The sequence below is a fragment of the Mustela erminea genome, chromosome 4, assembly GCF_009829155.1.
Source record: "Mustela erminea isolate mMusErm1 chromosome 4, mMusErm1.Pri, whole genome shotgun sequence".
Classification (NCBI taxonomy): Eukaryota; Metazoa; Chordata; class Mammalia; order Carnivora; family Mustelidae; genus Mustela; species Mustela erminea.
The window spans coordinates 83,760,107-83,772,868 of NC_045617.1; the positions used below are offsets into that span (position 1 = coordinate 83,760,107).

At 53.4% G+C, this 12,762-nt stretch overlaps 1 protein-coding gene across 3 annotated transcripts in view; it reads right to left on the minus strand.

Annotated features, from left to right (window-relative positions):
• The window catches only part of CPNE5 (copine 5), an 89,993-nt gene that overhangs the window by 9,308 nt on the left and 67,923 nt on the right, over positions 1-12,762 (minus strand). For all 3 annotated transcript variants that reach the window (XM_032339757.1, XM_032339759.1, XM_032339758.1), the window contains 3 exons: positions 10,899-10,974; positions 5,114-5,167; positions 1,464-1,525 (listed from right to left, as the gene is read on the minus strand). In XM_032339757.1, coding sequence (XP_032195648.1) covers positions 1,464-1,525; positions 5,114-5,167; positions 10,899-10,974 — 192 coding nt within the window. The remainder of the gene's footprint in view (positions 1-1,463; positions 1,526-5,113; positions 5,168-10,898; positions 10,975-12,762) is intronic.

Below are 12,762 nucleotides of genomic sequence, written 5' to 3' on the forward strand. Positions count from 1 at the left end.
TCCCCGGCCTTGCGGCGCCGGCTTCGCAGGGAAGGCTGGCCTCTGAGGGCTCCTTCTCGATGAGACATCCCAGCACCCAGCCCTTCCACCCCACTGTGTCTGCCGGCATCTTGGCCCACCTGGCTGCTGTGAGACAGGCAGGGCCAGGATGACTCACGACTGTGGAAGCAATGCCGCACGTGAGGCCAGGAGGCCTGCCGCTGGCTGGGCATGTGGCCACCAGCAAGTTATGTAAAATGGACATAATCATCCTCGCCCTGCCCACTGGGTTCTGTACATGAGGGGCGCCTTGCAAAGAAGAAGGATAAATAGGATGTGCACTGTTTGAAAATTAGCAGGTGTTCTAGAATGTAAGTGCAGGCTGCTTCATGGGCGAGGGAACGGGGCGGTTTTGATGAGGGAAGGGAGCCCAGGCAGGGTCTGGAGTGCGCTCAGAGGAAGGGCAGGTAGGGGCAGTGGGGGGGCCCCAGGTGACTGTGAAGAGGTGTGTATTCAGCGGGTAGAAGGAGAGTTTGCAACCTAGAAACCAGTTTCGAGGCAGCAGGGTGTGGTGTCATGGGAGAGTACGTGTGGCTTCCCAGGGCCCGATTTTTCCCTCTGCCCTGGAAAAGGCAGCAGCCAAGTGCCCGCTTGGCTGGGATGAGCCTTTGGCACCTGTCCTGCCTGTCTTCTTTCCAGACAGGTGTAGTCACTCACCTGCCTGCACCTGTGGGCTCTCAGCTCCCCACACCCTGACCTGGCCCCTGTTCTGGCACAGAGCACACTAACCTCAGTTCGGAGTCAGTCTATTTCCATGAGCTGTGGGCTAGAGCCTGCGGGCTCTCCTGCCTGCCTTGGCGTGGATGCCAGCCCTTCTGGTTCTTTCTGCTCCTTAAGCTCATGTTTGACCACCTGTTGGCTGTGGGACCCTCTGATGGCTCATCCCCCAGCACCTCTTGCCCCCTATAGGTCCCTGCTGCCACTGGGCAGGCTAATCAGTGCCCCCCACCCCCACCAGACCAGGCATCAGAAGCTCACGGCCATTAGAATTCACTCCAGTCTCTGCATGTATAGAGGAGGAAACTGACGCTCAGGGAAGGAAAGTGACCTGCTCCAAGTAATCTAACAAATTCATGGCTAAGAAGCGCCTAGAGCCTGGGCCTCCTGTTTCCTCCTCCAGAGCTCTGCTTCCCTAAGCTCTTGGTTCTCTTTGTCATGGAGTCCCTACCACCTCGGGGTCCCATCCCTGCAATCCAGATGGGACCCAGACTGGCCTCCATGGCTCAGGAGCACCCTCTGTAGCCACTCAGGATCCAGAAGCATCCAGGGCTCTGGGCAAGTTGTCTGAGGCCAGATACTAGAGTTGGCTCAGGGCTCACAGGCTATGTCCAGAGTCTCAAAGCGGCCAGAGCTGCTCATGCTTATATGTGGGGCCCCCTTCCCTCTCCCCAAAGCCAAAGAAACCAGGCTGGATCTCTTCTCACCCTCCTTTGATGTAGTCAAGAAATGTGCACTCAGACTCCACAGCGAAGGAAAGCAGCGTGACCTTGAAAACAAGAGGAAGCTTGGTCAGTTGGGAGCTCAGAGCTGCGGGGAGATGGTTTGCTGCAAGTGAGGGAGCACGCAGCACCGCCGGCTTTGCACACTCCACTGCATACAGTACCCACAACAACCCTGTGAAGCACAATGGTTATCCCATTTTCTAGCCAAAGAAACTGAGGTTCAAAGAGGGAGGCAGTGTGCCCAAGGACACTGTCAGGACCTGGCCGAGTGAGAAGCGAACTCAGGTCTGACTCCAGAGCCTGCCCTCTTGACCTTGACCCCACCTGCACCCCCACAGGGCCCACCCTCTGTCCCTGAAGCATGGAGGCTCAAGCCAAGAGCACAAGTTTCCCCCAAGTGGATACCGGCATGGAGTGTGGAAGGCAAGGGGGTCTTCCCGACATGGCACTACCAACCTGCCAATGTTGAGGAGCTCCCTGTCCCACGAACCATCCATCCGAAAAACATGCCCCTTTGGTGTGTCCTTGTATCTTCAGTCTCACTTGTCCCAACTCACCTGTTTGGTGTCTCTTGATCTCTACCTTCTCGGACCCAAGATCCTCATAAGCAGCCTTTTCTTTCCCGGGAGGTAACCGACCTGGGCCCCCCGCCCCAGAGCAGACGGCTTTTCACCCCTGCCCCCGATGGCTTTGGCATTGACTGTGCCTAGACAGGCAGCTACCTGGCGGCTCATTACAATAATGATTTAGGATTGTGAGGACAAGTAAGTGAAAACCCGGCTGCCAAAATCAATTAAATGGGGCAAGGTTGGGGCAGGAAACCTTTACCTGTGTCGGAGAGCTCTACCCTAGAATCTGGGGAACTCCCTACTGGTGCAGGCTCTGCTATCTTTACAAACTCTCTGGGTAGGCCGGAGAGGGCCTTTGCTTGACATCAACCCAAATAATAGGAGGGTTTGTGGGTGCTGTCCTGGGCCCTGGAGACCCTACCTGCTGTGGTTAGGGTGTTAGGCACCCGGATGAACAAAGCCTCCTTTCGCTAGGAGGAGACTACGGCTGTGGCCTCTACCCTGACTGATGGCCACCAGACTCCCTGGGGAGCTTTGAAAACCTCCTGCAGCCTGTGTGAGGAACCCAAACCAGTTACATCAGTTTCGGGGGTAGGGTTCTGGTCTTGGATCCTTTTTAAGCTCCTCATACGAGTCTAACCTGCAGGTGGGGTTGAACCCCAAGGCCCTGGGATGAAGTAATTCCCTAACCTGCCAGACCATACGGATTGAGCCAGGATCCTGCTGCTCAGAGTGTGGTCCCTGAACCCCCACCAGCAGCACCAGCATCCTGATGCTGGCTAAAAATGTGGACATGCAGGGGCGCCTGGGTGGCTCAGTCAGTTGAGTGCCTGCCTTTGGCTCAGGTCATAATCCTGGGGTCCTTCGATGGAGCCCCACATTGGGCTCCTTGCTCAGTGGGGAGTCTGCTTCCCCCTCTGCTTGTGCTCTTTCTCAAATAAATTATCAGTAGATAAATAAAATCTTTTTAAAGAAAGAAAGAAAGAAATGCGGACATACAGATTCTTGGCATTTTAACAAGGTCCCCAGAAGATTCTGCACATAGTAAGGAAGGTAAGAGAAGCACTAAACGCAGCTTCCTGGGCCCCAGCCTAGGCCTCCTAAAATGGAACCCTAGGGAACTGGACTCGGCATATGCATTTTAATAAGCATCCTGGACCAGGGCACCTGGGTCGTTCAGTCAGTTGAGTATCTGACTCTTGATTTCAGCTCAGGTCATGATCTCAGGTCATGTGCTCAGCAGGGAGTCTGCTTGAGATTTTCTCTCCTGCCCTTCCCGCTCATGTGAGCTCTCTCTCTCTCAAATAAATAAATCTTAAAAAAAAAAAAAAAAATCCGGGACCCTGACTAATTTTTTTGTTGAAGACTGGCCCGAGACAAATCGTGTTCCCTCTCTGGGCCTCAGTTTCCTTATCTTCAAGAAGACTGAAGAAGATCAGTGATTTTCAAGCTTTTTTTCTTTTTTTTTTTTTTTTTTTTTGAGCTGTACATCCAGGATTTCTCAGCTGGGGAAAGTGCTGCCTCCCCTAGGGACACGGGAATATGTGGGAAAGTTCCGGGGGTCTGCCAGCCATTACAATTCATCTCCTTGGAGTGAACAGAGAATTTCCAGCCCTCTGTCATAGCCAGCCAGTGCAGTAAGGAGGGTAGGGATGATTTATGAACCCATTTTACAGATGGAGACAATAAGGTACCTCAGAGAAAGCCGCAGAGCTCCCTGACTAGGACCTCGTCCACATCTGGAGTTGCAGTTTGCTTAAATCCAATGACTAACTGTGGTCGCATTAGCTTCTGGGGCTTCGGACTGCCATAGTAGGGAGGGACAGGAGGGGTACAACTCTGAATATAGTTGCAGGGGAAAGACGCTGGCTTGTCTGAGACAGGCACCGTGGCCTCCACCTCAGGGCCTTTGCAGCATGTGCTGATCCCCACAGCTAGAATTCTCTTTCTCCAGTAGCCCCAATGCTTGCTCCTTCACCTTTGAATCTCTGCTCAAATGTCACCTTCTCAGAGAAAAGCTTTTCCTTGACTACTTAATATAAAATAGTTTTGTCTCTGGCGTTCCCTAACCCTTTACCTTCTTTTTTTTTTTTTTTTTTTAAGATTTTATTTCTTTATTTGACAGAAAGAGAGAGAGATACAGCGAGAGAGGGAACACAAGCAGGGAGAGTGGGAGAGGCAGAAGCAGGTCTCCCGCTGAACAGGGAGTCCGACGCAGGGCTTGATCCCAGGACTCTGGGATTATGATCTGAGCCAAGACATAAGTTTAACTGACTGAGCCACCCAGGCACCCCAACCTTTTACCTTACTTATACTTTTTTCCACAGCACTTATAACCACCTGAAAAATACAGGTATATGTATGCATATGTATTTGTTTTCTGTCTCCCCCACTAAAATGTAAGTACCAGGAAGGTAAAGATGTGAGTCTGTCTTGTTCCCAGCTATATCCCTCATGCCTAGAACACTGCAGCATTCAAGAAATGTTTGTTGGATAAATGCATGGATGTCCTGAAGAGCAGCCGCCCAGATGCCACATGGCTCGTGTAATCCTAGGATCGTTGTGGCAAACGGGCACTGACTGCCGTCTCCAGCTCTAGGACCTTGGTTGTGCCTCTCTGGCTCTGTGACCTTAGCTGAGTCACTTCCCTGCTGGCAGCCTTGGTTTCCTCTTTTATGACAAGGGGATGATAATGTCTACCTCTCAAGGAAACAACCTGTGAAAAGTACCTCGGTGGGGAATTTCCCAGAGGAAGGGCCCAATGCACACGACTCCTTTTCCTCTCCCTTTCTGCAGGAAGTCCCCATGGGAGTTCCTCTCTGGGATTTCTCATTCTGTATCACAGTGCCTGTGGTGTGGCCCATCTACCGTCTACACTGGCTGCCCACCCCCACCCCAGGGCTGTGGCTCCATTTGCCCCACCCTTCCCACCCTTAACTCTCCAGGTCTGGCTTCCACACCCCACACGAGCCCACACAGACATGCACAACTCCTGACAGGGCAGACCTAGCTCCGGACTCAGGATGTCCACACCCGGCTACAGAGAGGGGCGTGGCTACTCACCGTGCCAGAATTTACGTATTTCTTCTTTTTCATTTTCTTTTTTGGGTTTACCACCTGCAGGAGAAAACAGGTACTAGGTCAGGAGCGTTTCCAAGCAGTCAGGGGTGGGCTCCCAGAGCTTCTAACAACCCCTGGGTATGGCTCCAGCCCTAGTAAGAAGAATGGGGGGCGTAAGACTGGGGGGTCTGGGGGAGGAGGCTCCAGGGAGGTTTTGTGAGAGAACTGGCATTTAGATTTATGCATTCTGATTAGATCCAGTGTTCCACAACCAAACACACCAGGAATAATATTTATTTAACCTTCCTCTCCACTGCTCCCCCAACACGCCCTCCACCCAATGCTGCCAAAGGAGTCTCGATGTCGCAAAGGGGCCCTGTCTGTGCCTGCCTTTGTGTGTTGGCTCAGGCAGCTCCCCTCACCCCGAATGCCTCCCCCACCACCAGTTCCCATCCTCCCTGCTCCTCCTTGGAGATTCAGTCCTAGGGCTGCCCTCGGGCCTTGGGGGCTCCCCCTCCACGCCCCCCTGCCAACACAGCAGTTAGAACTTCCTTAACTGTTCCTCATGTGAAACCTTTCATTCCAAACCAGACCTAAGCACTTATTTAGTAGATGTTAAAAAATCGCTTGTAGGTGTGCTTAACTCAGGGGTCTCAGCTGCCCCCCCCACTCCCACATATTTGGCCATGTTTGGACACACTTTGGTTGTCACGACTCGGGGAGAAGACAGAAGCTAGGGATGCTGCTGAACACCATGCCATGCTCTGGGCAGCAACCTCCCCGCAAAGAATCTTCGAGTCCAAGATGTGGGTAGCGTGGAGGATGAGAAGTGATCCCTCTTCTCCTTGAGCTTTCCAAGGCCTTTCACATGGGCCAGATGCCTCACCGGGTCTTTTTGTTTCCATGGGGGACATTCAGGCCCAACCTTGCCCTCATCTCCCATCAAAGGAAGCAAGTCTGGTTGATTTTCACACCCTCTCTGTCCTCTCTAGGCTTCTGGTGAACTCACGGCCCCTGCCCCCCCATCCCCTGTTCTTCTGCATGGGGGTGGCCGGCTTTGTCATCAGCAGAGGCCTCTTTTGTCTGAATGAGTGTTAATATCCATTCCTGGAGATCAGGAAATTAAGACCCAGGGACAGAAGCCTTTCCCCCAAGGTTACACAGGGCTCTGCGTAGTGACAAAATTAGAAACCAGGTTCCTGCCCTAAGGTCAGTGCTGCCTACCTGGGTGCCACCTTGACAACAAATACAAACACATTCCTTAACAAATACTTATGGGTGGGAGTGGAGGACACCAATTTCTCTCTTCTAGAATCTTCACTCCAGCTGGAGAAAGATATGTCCTCAGGAGACAGAGGACAAAAGGCACCAAAAACGGGGAGCCAGAAACGTGAAAGGAGTTGGAGGAAGGAAGGACCATTCCCGGCCGCTGAGCATCCTCGAAGCCTCCCCAGGACAGCTGACGGCAGGCACTGACAGCAGGAAGGGTTTGGGCATGGGGAGCTGGAGGGAGGGCATTCCAGTCCGAGGAGATAGTTTGGAGGAGAGGAGACAGCTACAGAACAGGACAGCAGAACCACAAGGTGGAAGAGCAAACTGGGCTGGCTGGAAGAGAGCCTAGAATGCCAAGTTAAATGTCTGAACAACACCCAGCAGCCAGCAGGGAACTCTGATGACCTCTAAGCCAGGAGGGGGCCATGATCACAGCAGGCTCTAGGATGCCGGGACCTGGTAAAGATGAGTATGAGGGGAGAAGGAGAGACATCAGGGGCATGTCTACCTGCCCGGTTCTGCCACCTAATGGCTGTGTGACCCTAGGCAGGTTACCTGACCTCCCTGTGCCTCAGTTTCCTCATCTATAAAATAGGAATAGAAAGTACCTACCTTATAGAAAGGTTTGGGTATTCAATAGGTCAATACAAGTAAAGCGTTTAGGACATGGTCTGGAATGTAGTGAATATTATTTAAGTGTTAGCCACTATTAATTTTTACTACTACCACTACTGCCGCCCCCACGAAGTTAAGAGGTAATGAGGGCCTGGGGATTGTTAGAACAGGTACTGAGCTATGGGAAAACAGCACTGTCAAGAAGTGACCACAGACCTCGGGCCCAGGGCGTGGCTGTGGGGGCTGGAGGGAAAGGGGTCAGGGGTAACCACATAGACAGAAGGAAGAGCTGGATTTGGGGGCTCAGGTAGAAAGTTCAGGTGAGGAGAGCTGGTAAGTTCTGCAGGTGGAAATCGTGTACCCGGGGAGAGAAGCCCAGAACAATCTCAGAGCCCCCACAGACTTGAAGGCTGCCCTGATGATGTGTTCACAGATAGCTTTGTGAAAAGTTCCAATGCCGCACGGTGCCTCAGTGTCCCAATCTGTCCCATGAGGATGTGGAACTTTGAGAACTGAATACATCTCAAACTTGTATTCCCAAGTAGCCCTCCCAGCTGAGGAGAATAAACATGGCCTCCTGGGGGTCTGGGTGTCTCCCAAAGACCTGGCCACAAGCACATTTCTTTGAAGTCTTCTGTGTTAACTTTAAATTAGCCTGTATTCCACATTTCCACTCTCTAATTATAACTGTTTTAATATTAAAGCCATGTTTTGTTCTCAGATCCTCATGTGAAGTGGGCACTGAAGAAACGCCCTGTTTATTCTGAGGTTTCCAGCACTCCCAGAGCACATCCCCACCCCCACCAACTAGCCTCTTGGGGGCCACACCCTGAAGTTCCAAGTAGGGCACTGTCGCCCCCTGGGGGCCAGGCCAGGAACTTCCCAACTCCCAGGCTGGAAAGCTCAGCCTTCTCCTTTCCCTCTTCTCACACCCCCAGGGGCCCTAAGGCCCCCGGGGCAGGTCTCGGGTAGGCCTCCAGTGCAAGCAAGCCACAGAGCTGCTCCCAGGGGCCAGGAGCTGTGCTGGCTTAGCTATGCTGGCTTCGGGAATACAATAGCAAATGAGACAACACCCCCCACCCTTGGGGACCTCATGGTCTTTAAGGGGGTGAGAAGTAGGATAAACAGGTAATAATAGCCAGGGGCGTGGGAGAGGCATGGGAGGGAGCACCGAGGAGAGGTATTTACCTCAGACTTTGTGGGTAGAATGAGTGTGCGGGCAGAGAAGGCTTCCTGGAGGAGGAATCATACCCAAAGGGAGTCCCCAAGGATCCAAAGGGAAAAGAGCAAAGGGAGCCCCAGGAGAGAACCATGGAGTGAAGCACAGAACTGAGCCAGCAGGGAGGTTCAGAGAGCCTCAGAGAACATAATGGGGCTACGTGGTGGTGAGCAGAAAGAAGGGGCCGAGGTAAGACCCCGGGGGCATACTAGAGGTGGGAGGTGTGGGTCTGCTCATACACACCCACTGGTTGCCGCAGACTGTAGGCGGCTGGGGGTGCATGGTGCCCCTGGGGAGGAGCTCGGACTCCACCTTGTAGGAAATGGGCCCTGCAGGATCTCAGCTGGGGTGGGGGCGTCATTCTGAACCTCCTCCCCACCTCTCTGTGTGAATCCTGGCCAGGCAGTGGATAGGCTGCCCAGCCAAAGGTTAAGCAGGGAAGCCATGTGATCAGTTTACCATTTTGGAGGAGGCCTTGGAGTTCTGAGTAAAGGACGGAAGGAGGGGGAAGGCCATTAGGGGGGCTGTTGCAAAGCCCCCTCCACCTCCATCCAGGTGACATGATGGCGGGGGGGTGCATGAGTGAAGGGAACAAATGTCAGAGTCCGTGGACGGTAGGAGGAGTGGGATTCAGTGGAGTGGGTGTGGGGGGATGGAGAGGTGGTGTCAAGGATGACTCCCAGGTGCCATGGCTGCCATGATGGCAGCCCAGGAGAAGGAGCCAGCTGGCCAGGGAGTGGGGATAGCTGTGGGGAGGCTTCAGCCTGTGCCTTCAGTCTGGGAAGGCTGAGTCCGAGTGGCTGGAAGGACATACGAGTCAGACACCCAGGGTGACGACACCAGGGCCCAAGATGGGGGTCTTTCCCAGCAGAAGCCTGTTCTCTCCTCAGGCAGTTTGGACTCTAGTAAGGCCTACCAGTGACACTACCCAGGGGGCAAGGCCTGCCTCCCCTCCCACGCCCTGGACTGCCAGAGTTTCATTCCTTTTCTACCCAATGGCGTTTTCCGATGGAGACGACAAGTCAATCCAACCTTTCCTGCTTTTAGCTTGAGAGATCACAGCCTCTTCTGAGCCTGTCAAGCACTCTTAAAAGCCAAACTCCAAGAGAGAATCCCTTCCCTAAAAATCTTCTTAAAGGCAGCCAGAGAAGGCTGGAGCCTACTTCCCCCCTACACACACTGCCTAGGTGGGAGAACAAGACAGCCCTTCCCTTTGCCGATGCAGAAAACAAAGCAATTAACTGTGAGGATAGGAGCCCTTTCAAAGAAATGCACCCACGCTCCATCGTCACAATGGCCTCGTTCAACTGAATTCAGGACATGCTCGGACCATCAGCACCTACTAGGTGCACACGGCACTGCAAAGGCCCATGTGAAGGGAGGCCCCAGGAAGGGCTGTCCCCCCAGTCTGCCCTCAGGGAGCTCCTGTCCAGTGGAACTCGAGACCCGCCCACTCAGAACAGAGACCTGGGGTGAAGGAGGAGAGTATGGAGTGGTGCAGACTCTGCGATGGGAGTCAAAACCGGCCCTTCAATGTCACTAGCTGAGTGGCTGCCCCTGTGGGGAGAGAGCCCATCTCTAGGGCTGTTGTGAGATGTCACTCTCCTTGCCCTCCACAGAAGATGCTGGAAGACAGGAGTGACGTCATGCTCACTAGGGGCCAGACACTGTCCTAGTGACTTCTTTCATTCTCAGTGGGCCTGGCACGGAGCGGTGCAGAAACATAGCCCAGGTCACAGAGCCAGTCCACGGTAGCAGCAGGATATGAACCCAGGCAGTTGTTAGGGTTTGAAATATCTGTGGTTGGGGCCCCCGGGTGGCTCAGTCAGTGAAGCGTCTGCCTTTGGCTCAGGTCATGATCCCAGGCTCCCTACTCAGTGGCAAGTTTGCTTCTCCCTCTCCTTCTGCCCCTCCCCTCGCTCATGCTCTCTTGCTCTCTATCTCAAATAAATAAATAAAATCTTTAAAAAAAAGAAGAAGAAGAAGTATCTGCGGTTAAGTGGGTCTAGCACAGACTGTACTATCTATGAGGCTCACATGGGGAAGAAAGCACGAGACCAGAGTGCTGGGAAGGCCACCAGAGGAGCTGGAACTCAAGCTAAATTTGGAAGCTGAGAGGGCATCCCGGGAGGGCGAGCACACACAGGCGAAGACTCAGCGGCAGAAACTGTCCTTGGAGGGCAAGCACTGTTATCTCCAGGAAGACTGGCAGGGTGGGGAGAGGCTTGTCCAGATTCTCCAGATCCAGATGGAGGCTGCCTAAGTCCTGTTCCTCTGTTTCTTCCCTTCCAGAAACAGTAAGATATTCAGCAGGCCCTGAAATTGTTCTGATTGAAGGCAGAGAGCCACCTTGAACTCAGGACCCTGGGTTTCCCCCAGCCCCAACTTCTGCCCCACTGGAACCCTTCCTCCCCCATCTTGTTGGAAGAACGCTTTGTGGGGACACTGTAACTCAATGATTCAGGGAGCCAGGCAAGCTGACATTGTTTGCCTCTTTATTCTGCCACTTACTGACCCACGTGTCTTTGGGCAAATTCCCTCGCTTCTCTGAGACTCAGACAATAAGAGCCACATCCCAGAACACGAGAAAACCCCAGCCCAGCACATGGCCCGCAGTAGTCCTCGGTGGCTGGAAGTTGGGTATAATCAGAGTAAACCCCGGACTTCCGGTGTCCACCTCACCTCGTAGATGTTGAACTGGCTCTGTCCGCGGGCCAGCTCCCGGTAGCTGGTGGTGAACTCCCCAATGAAGTCATGGCTGTAAGAGAAGGTCTCTGTGAGACAGTGGCCCACACTGGGTACTGCCTCTGCCCACCTCCCTGCCTCTCACACCCCAGCCCTGGGCTCCCGATTCTGCCCAGGGCCTCCGCTCCAGGGGCGCACGTCAGCACACAGGCTGGGCCCCTGGGAAGAGCCCTGTGTCCCCTGTGGAGCAGGAAAGCCAGCGGTCACCTAGCCAAGAGCAGGGCCCCAGGGAAGGGGGCCCACTTCTACTTGGAGTCTTGTTTGAACAAAACCCGCAGGGCCGGGTCTTTCAGGGAGGACAGGACAAATTTAAATATGAAATGAATATTAGAAGGCATTCAAGAATTATTGTTCAACGTGTCAGGTGTGATAATGGCATTCAGGGTTCTGTAGGAAAATGTCCTTATTTTTTAGATGTTCTCAATGAGATATTTAGAGGTAGAAATGCCTTGATGTCTGTAATTTAAACTACAGCAGCAAAACATAGAGCAAATGTGGCAACATGTAACACTTGTTAAATTCAGATGATAGGCTTAAAAAATCCTTCATTAGACTCCTCTTTTTCTGTGTATCTGCCATTTTTCCAGTAACAGTCTTTGAAAAGACCGTTTGCATCATGTCCGTGGAGGTAGCCGGAGATTTTCTGTGGTGGCCACACTTTCTGGGACTCTGCCCCCTCAAGTATGTGTTCCTGTTAACAGCAGCAACACCTGTCCGCAGAAGAACCCTGCTCACCATCTCTCCCATGGCTGGCTGCCTTTCGGGGTCACCACCCCCGAGAGAGGCAGCCTGGGGGGGGCCTCCGGAGCAGCTGGAGAGTGAAGCCTGGGAGGAGTCCCTGGAGCCTGCCTCTGCCTGGAAGCCACTCTGGATTTTGACTATGTATTTATAGCTCTTGGGACTCAGACTACAAGCTCCTTGATGGCGGGATGCTATAAGCTGGTGGCTATCCCCAGTTTTCCCCAATGAAGGAGAAGTATGGGGAGCTCTGGGGTAAGAGGAAACATGGAACTGGTAAAGAGGAGAGGACAGGGGGACAGAGCGAGTTAACAGAGGTTCTGTGGCACTGGAATCCTGTGTCAGAAGGCCTCAGGGAAAGGCGAGCCACCTGGACCGTCTAGGGTCTACCTTGAGTTCTGTTTGCACAGCCCTTTACAGTACCCCCTATCAGCATCACAGACTTGAGGGGTATGGATGGAGATTATGGGGCAAAAGTCCCCTTACAACACCCCTCGTAGTGCCACAGAATGGCAGAGTCCAGAGGACATTTGGAGTAGAGCCAGGAGAGGCCCATTCTTGTCCTTATCTATGAATTCCCAGTGACACTGCTCCGTGGGGGCCCTTCCAGGCACAGACAGGGAGGGTACTGGCCTCCCACAACCCAAACAGAACTGTCCTCCTCCTGGCCCGGCCTGGCCCAACTCAGGGACAGCCTCATGGCTCAAGGGACCCTTCGTGTGCATCAAAGCTTACCCTTCCCCATAGCCCACCCCCTCAGGGCCAGCTCCCTACAAACCGTTCCTTTGATGCACCAGTCCCACCCCCCACACAATTAGACCCGGAGGAGTCTCTCCGAGGACTGAGCTTGTCTTCCCCATCTCGGTCACCTCACAGCACTTAGCCTCACGGAGAACATGAATGCTCGGGGTCACCTGGATCTGAACATTCGAAGAGGCACATTTCAGAAAATCCTAATTCTCCCAAATGTGGTGAGGTTTTAGGCACTGGCTGTCTGCTAGGTGGCTATCTGAGAAAAAGAGGCCTCCCGTGCCTCTGGAACCATGTCATGCAGGACCGAGAT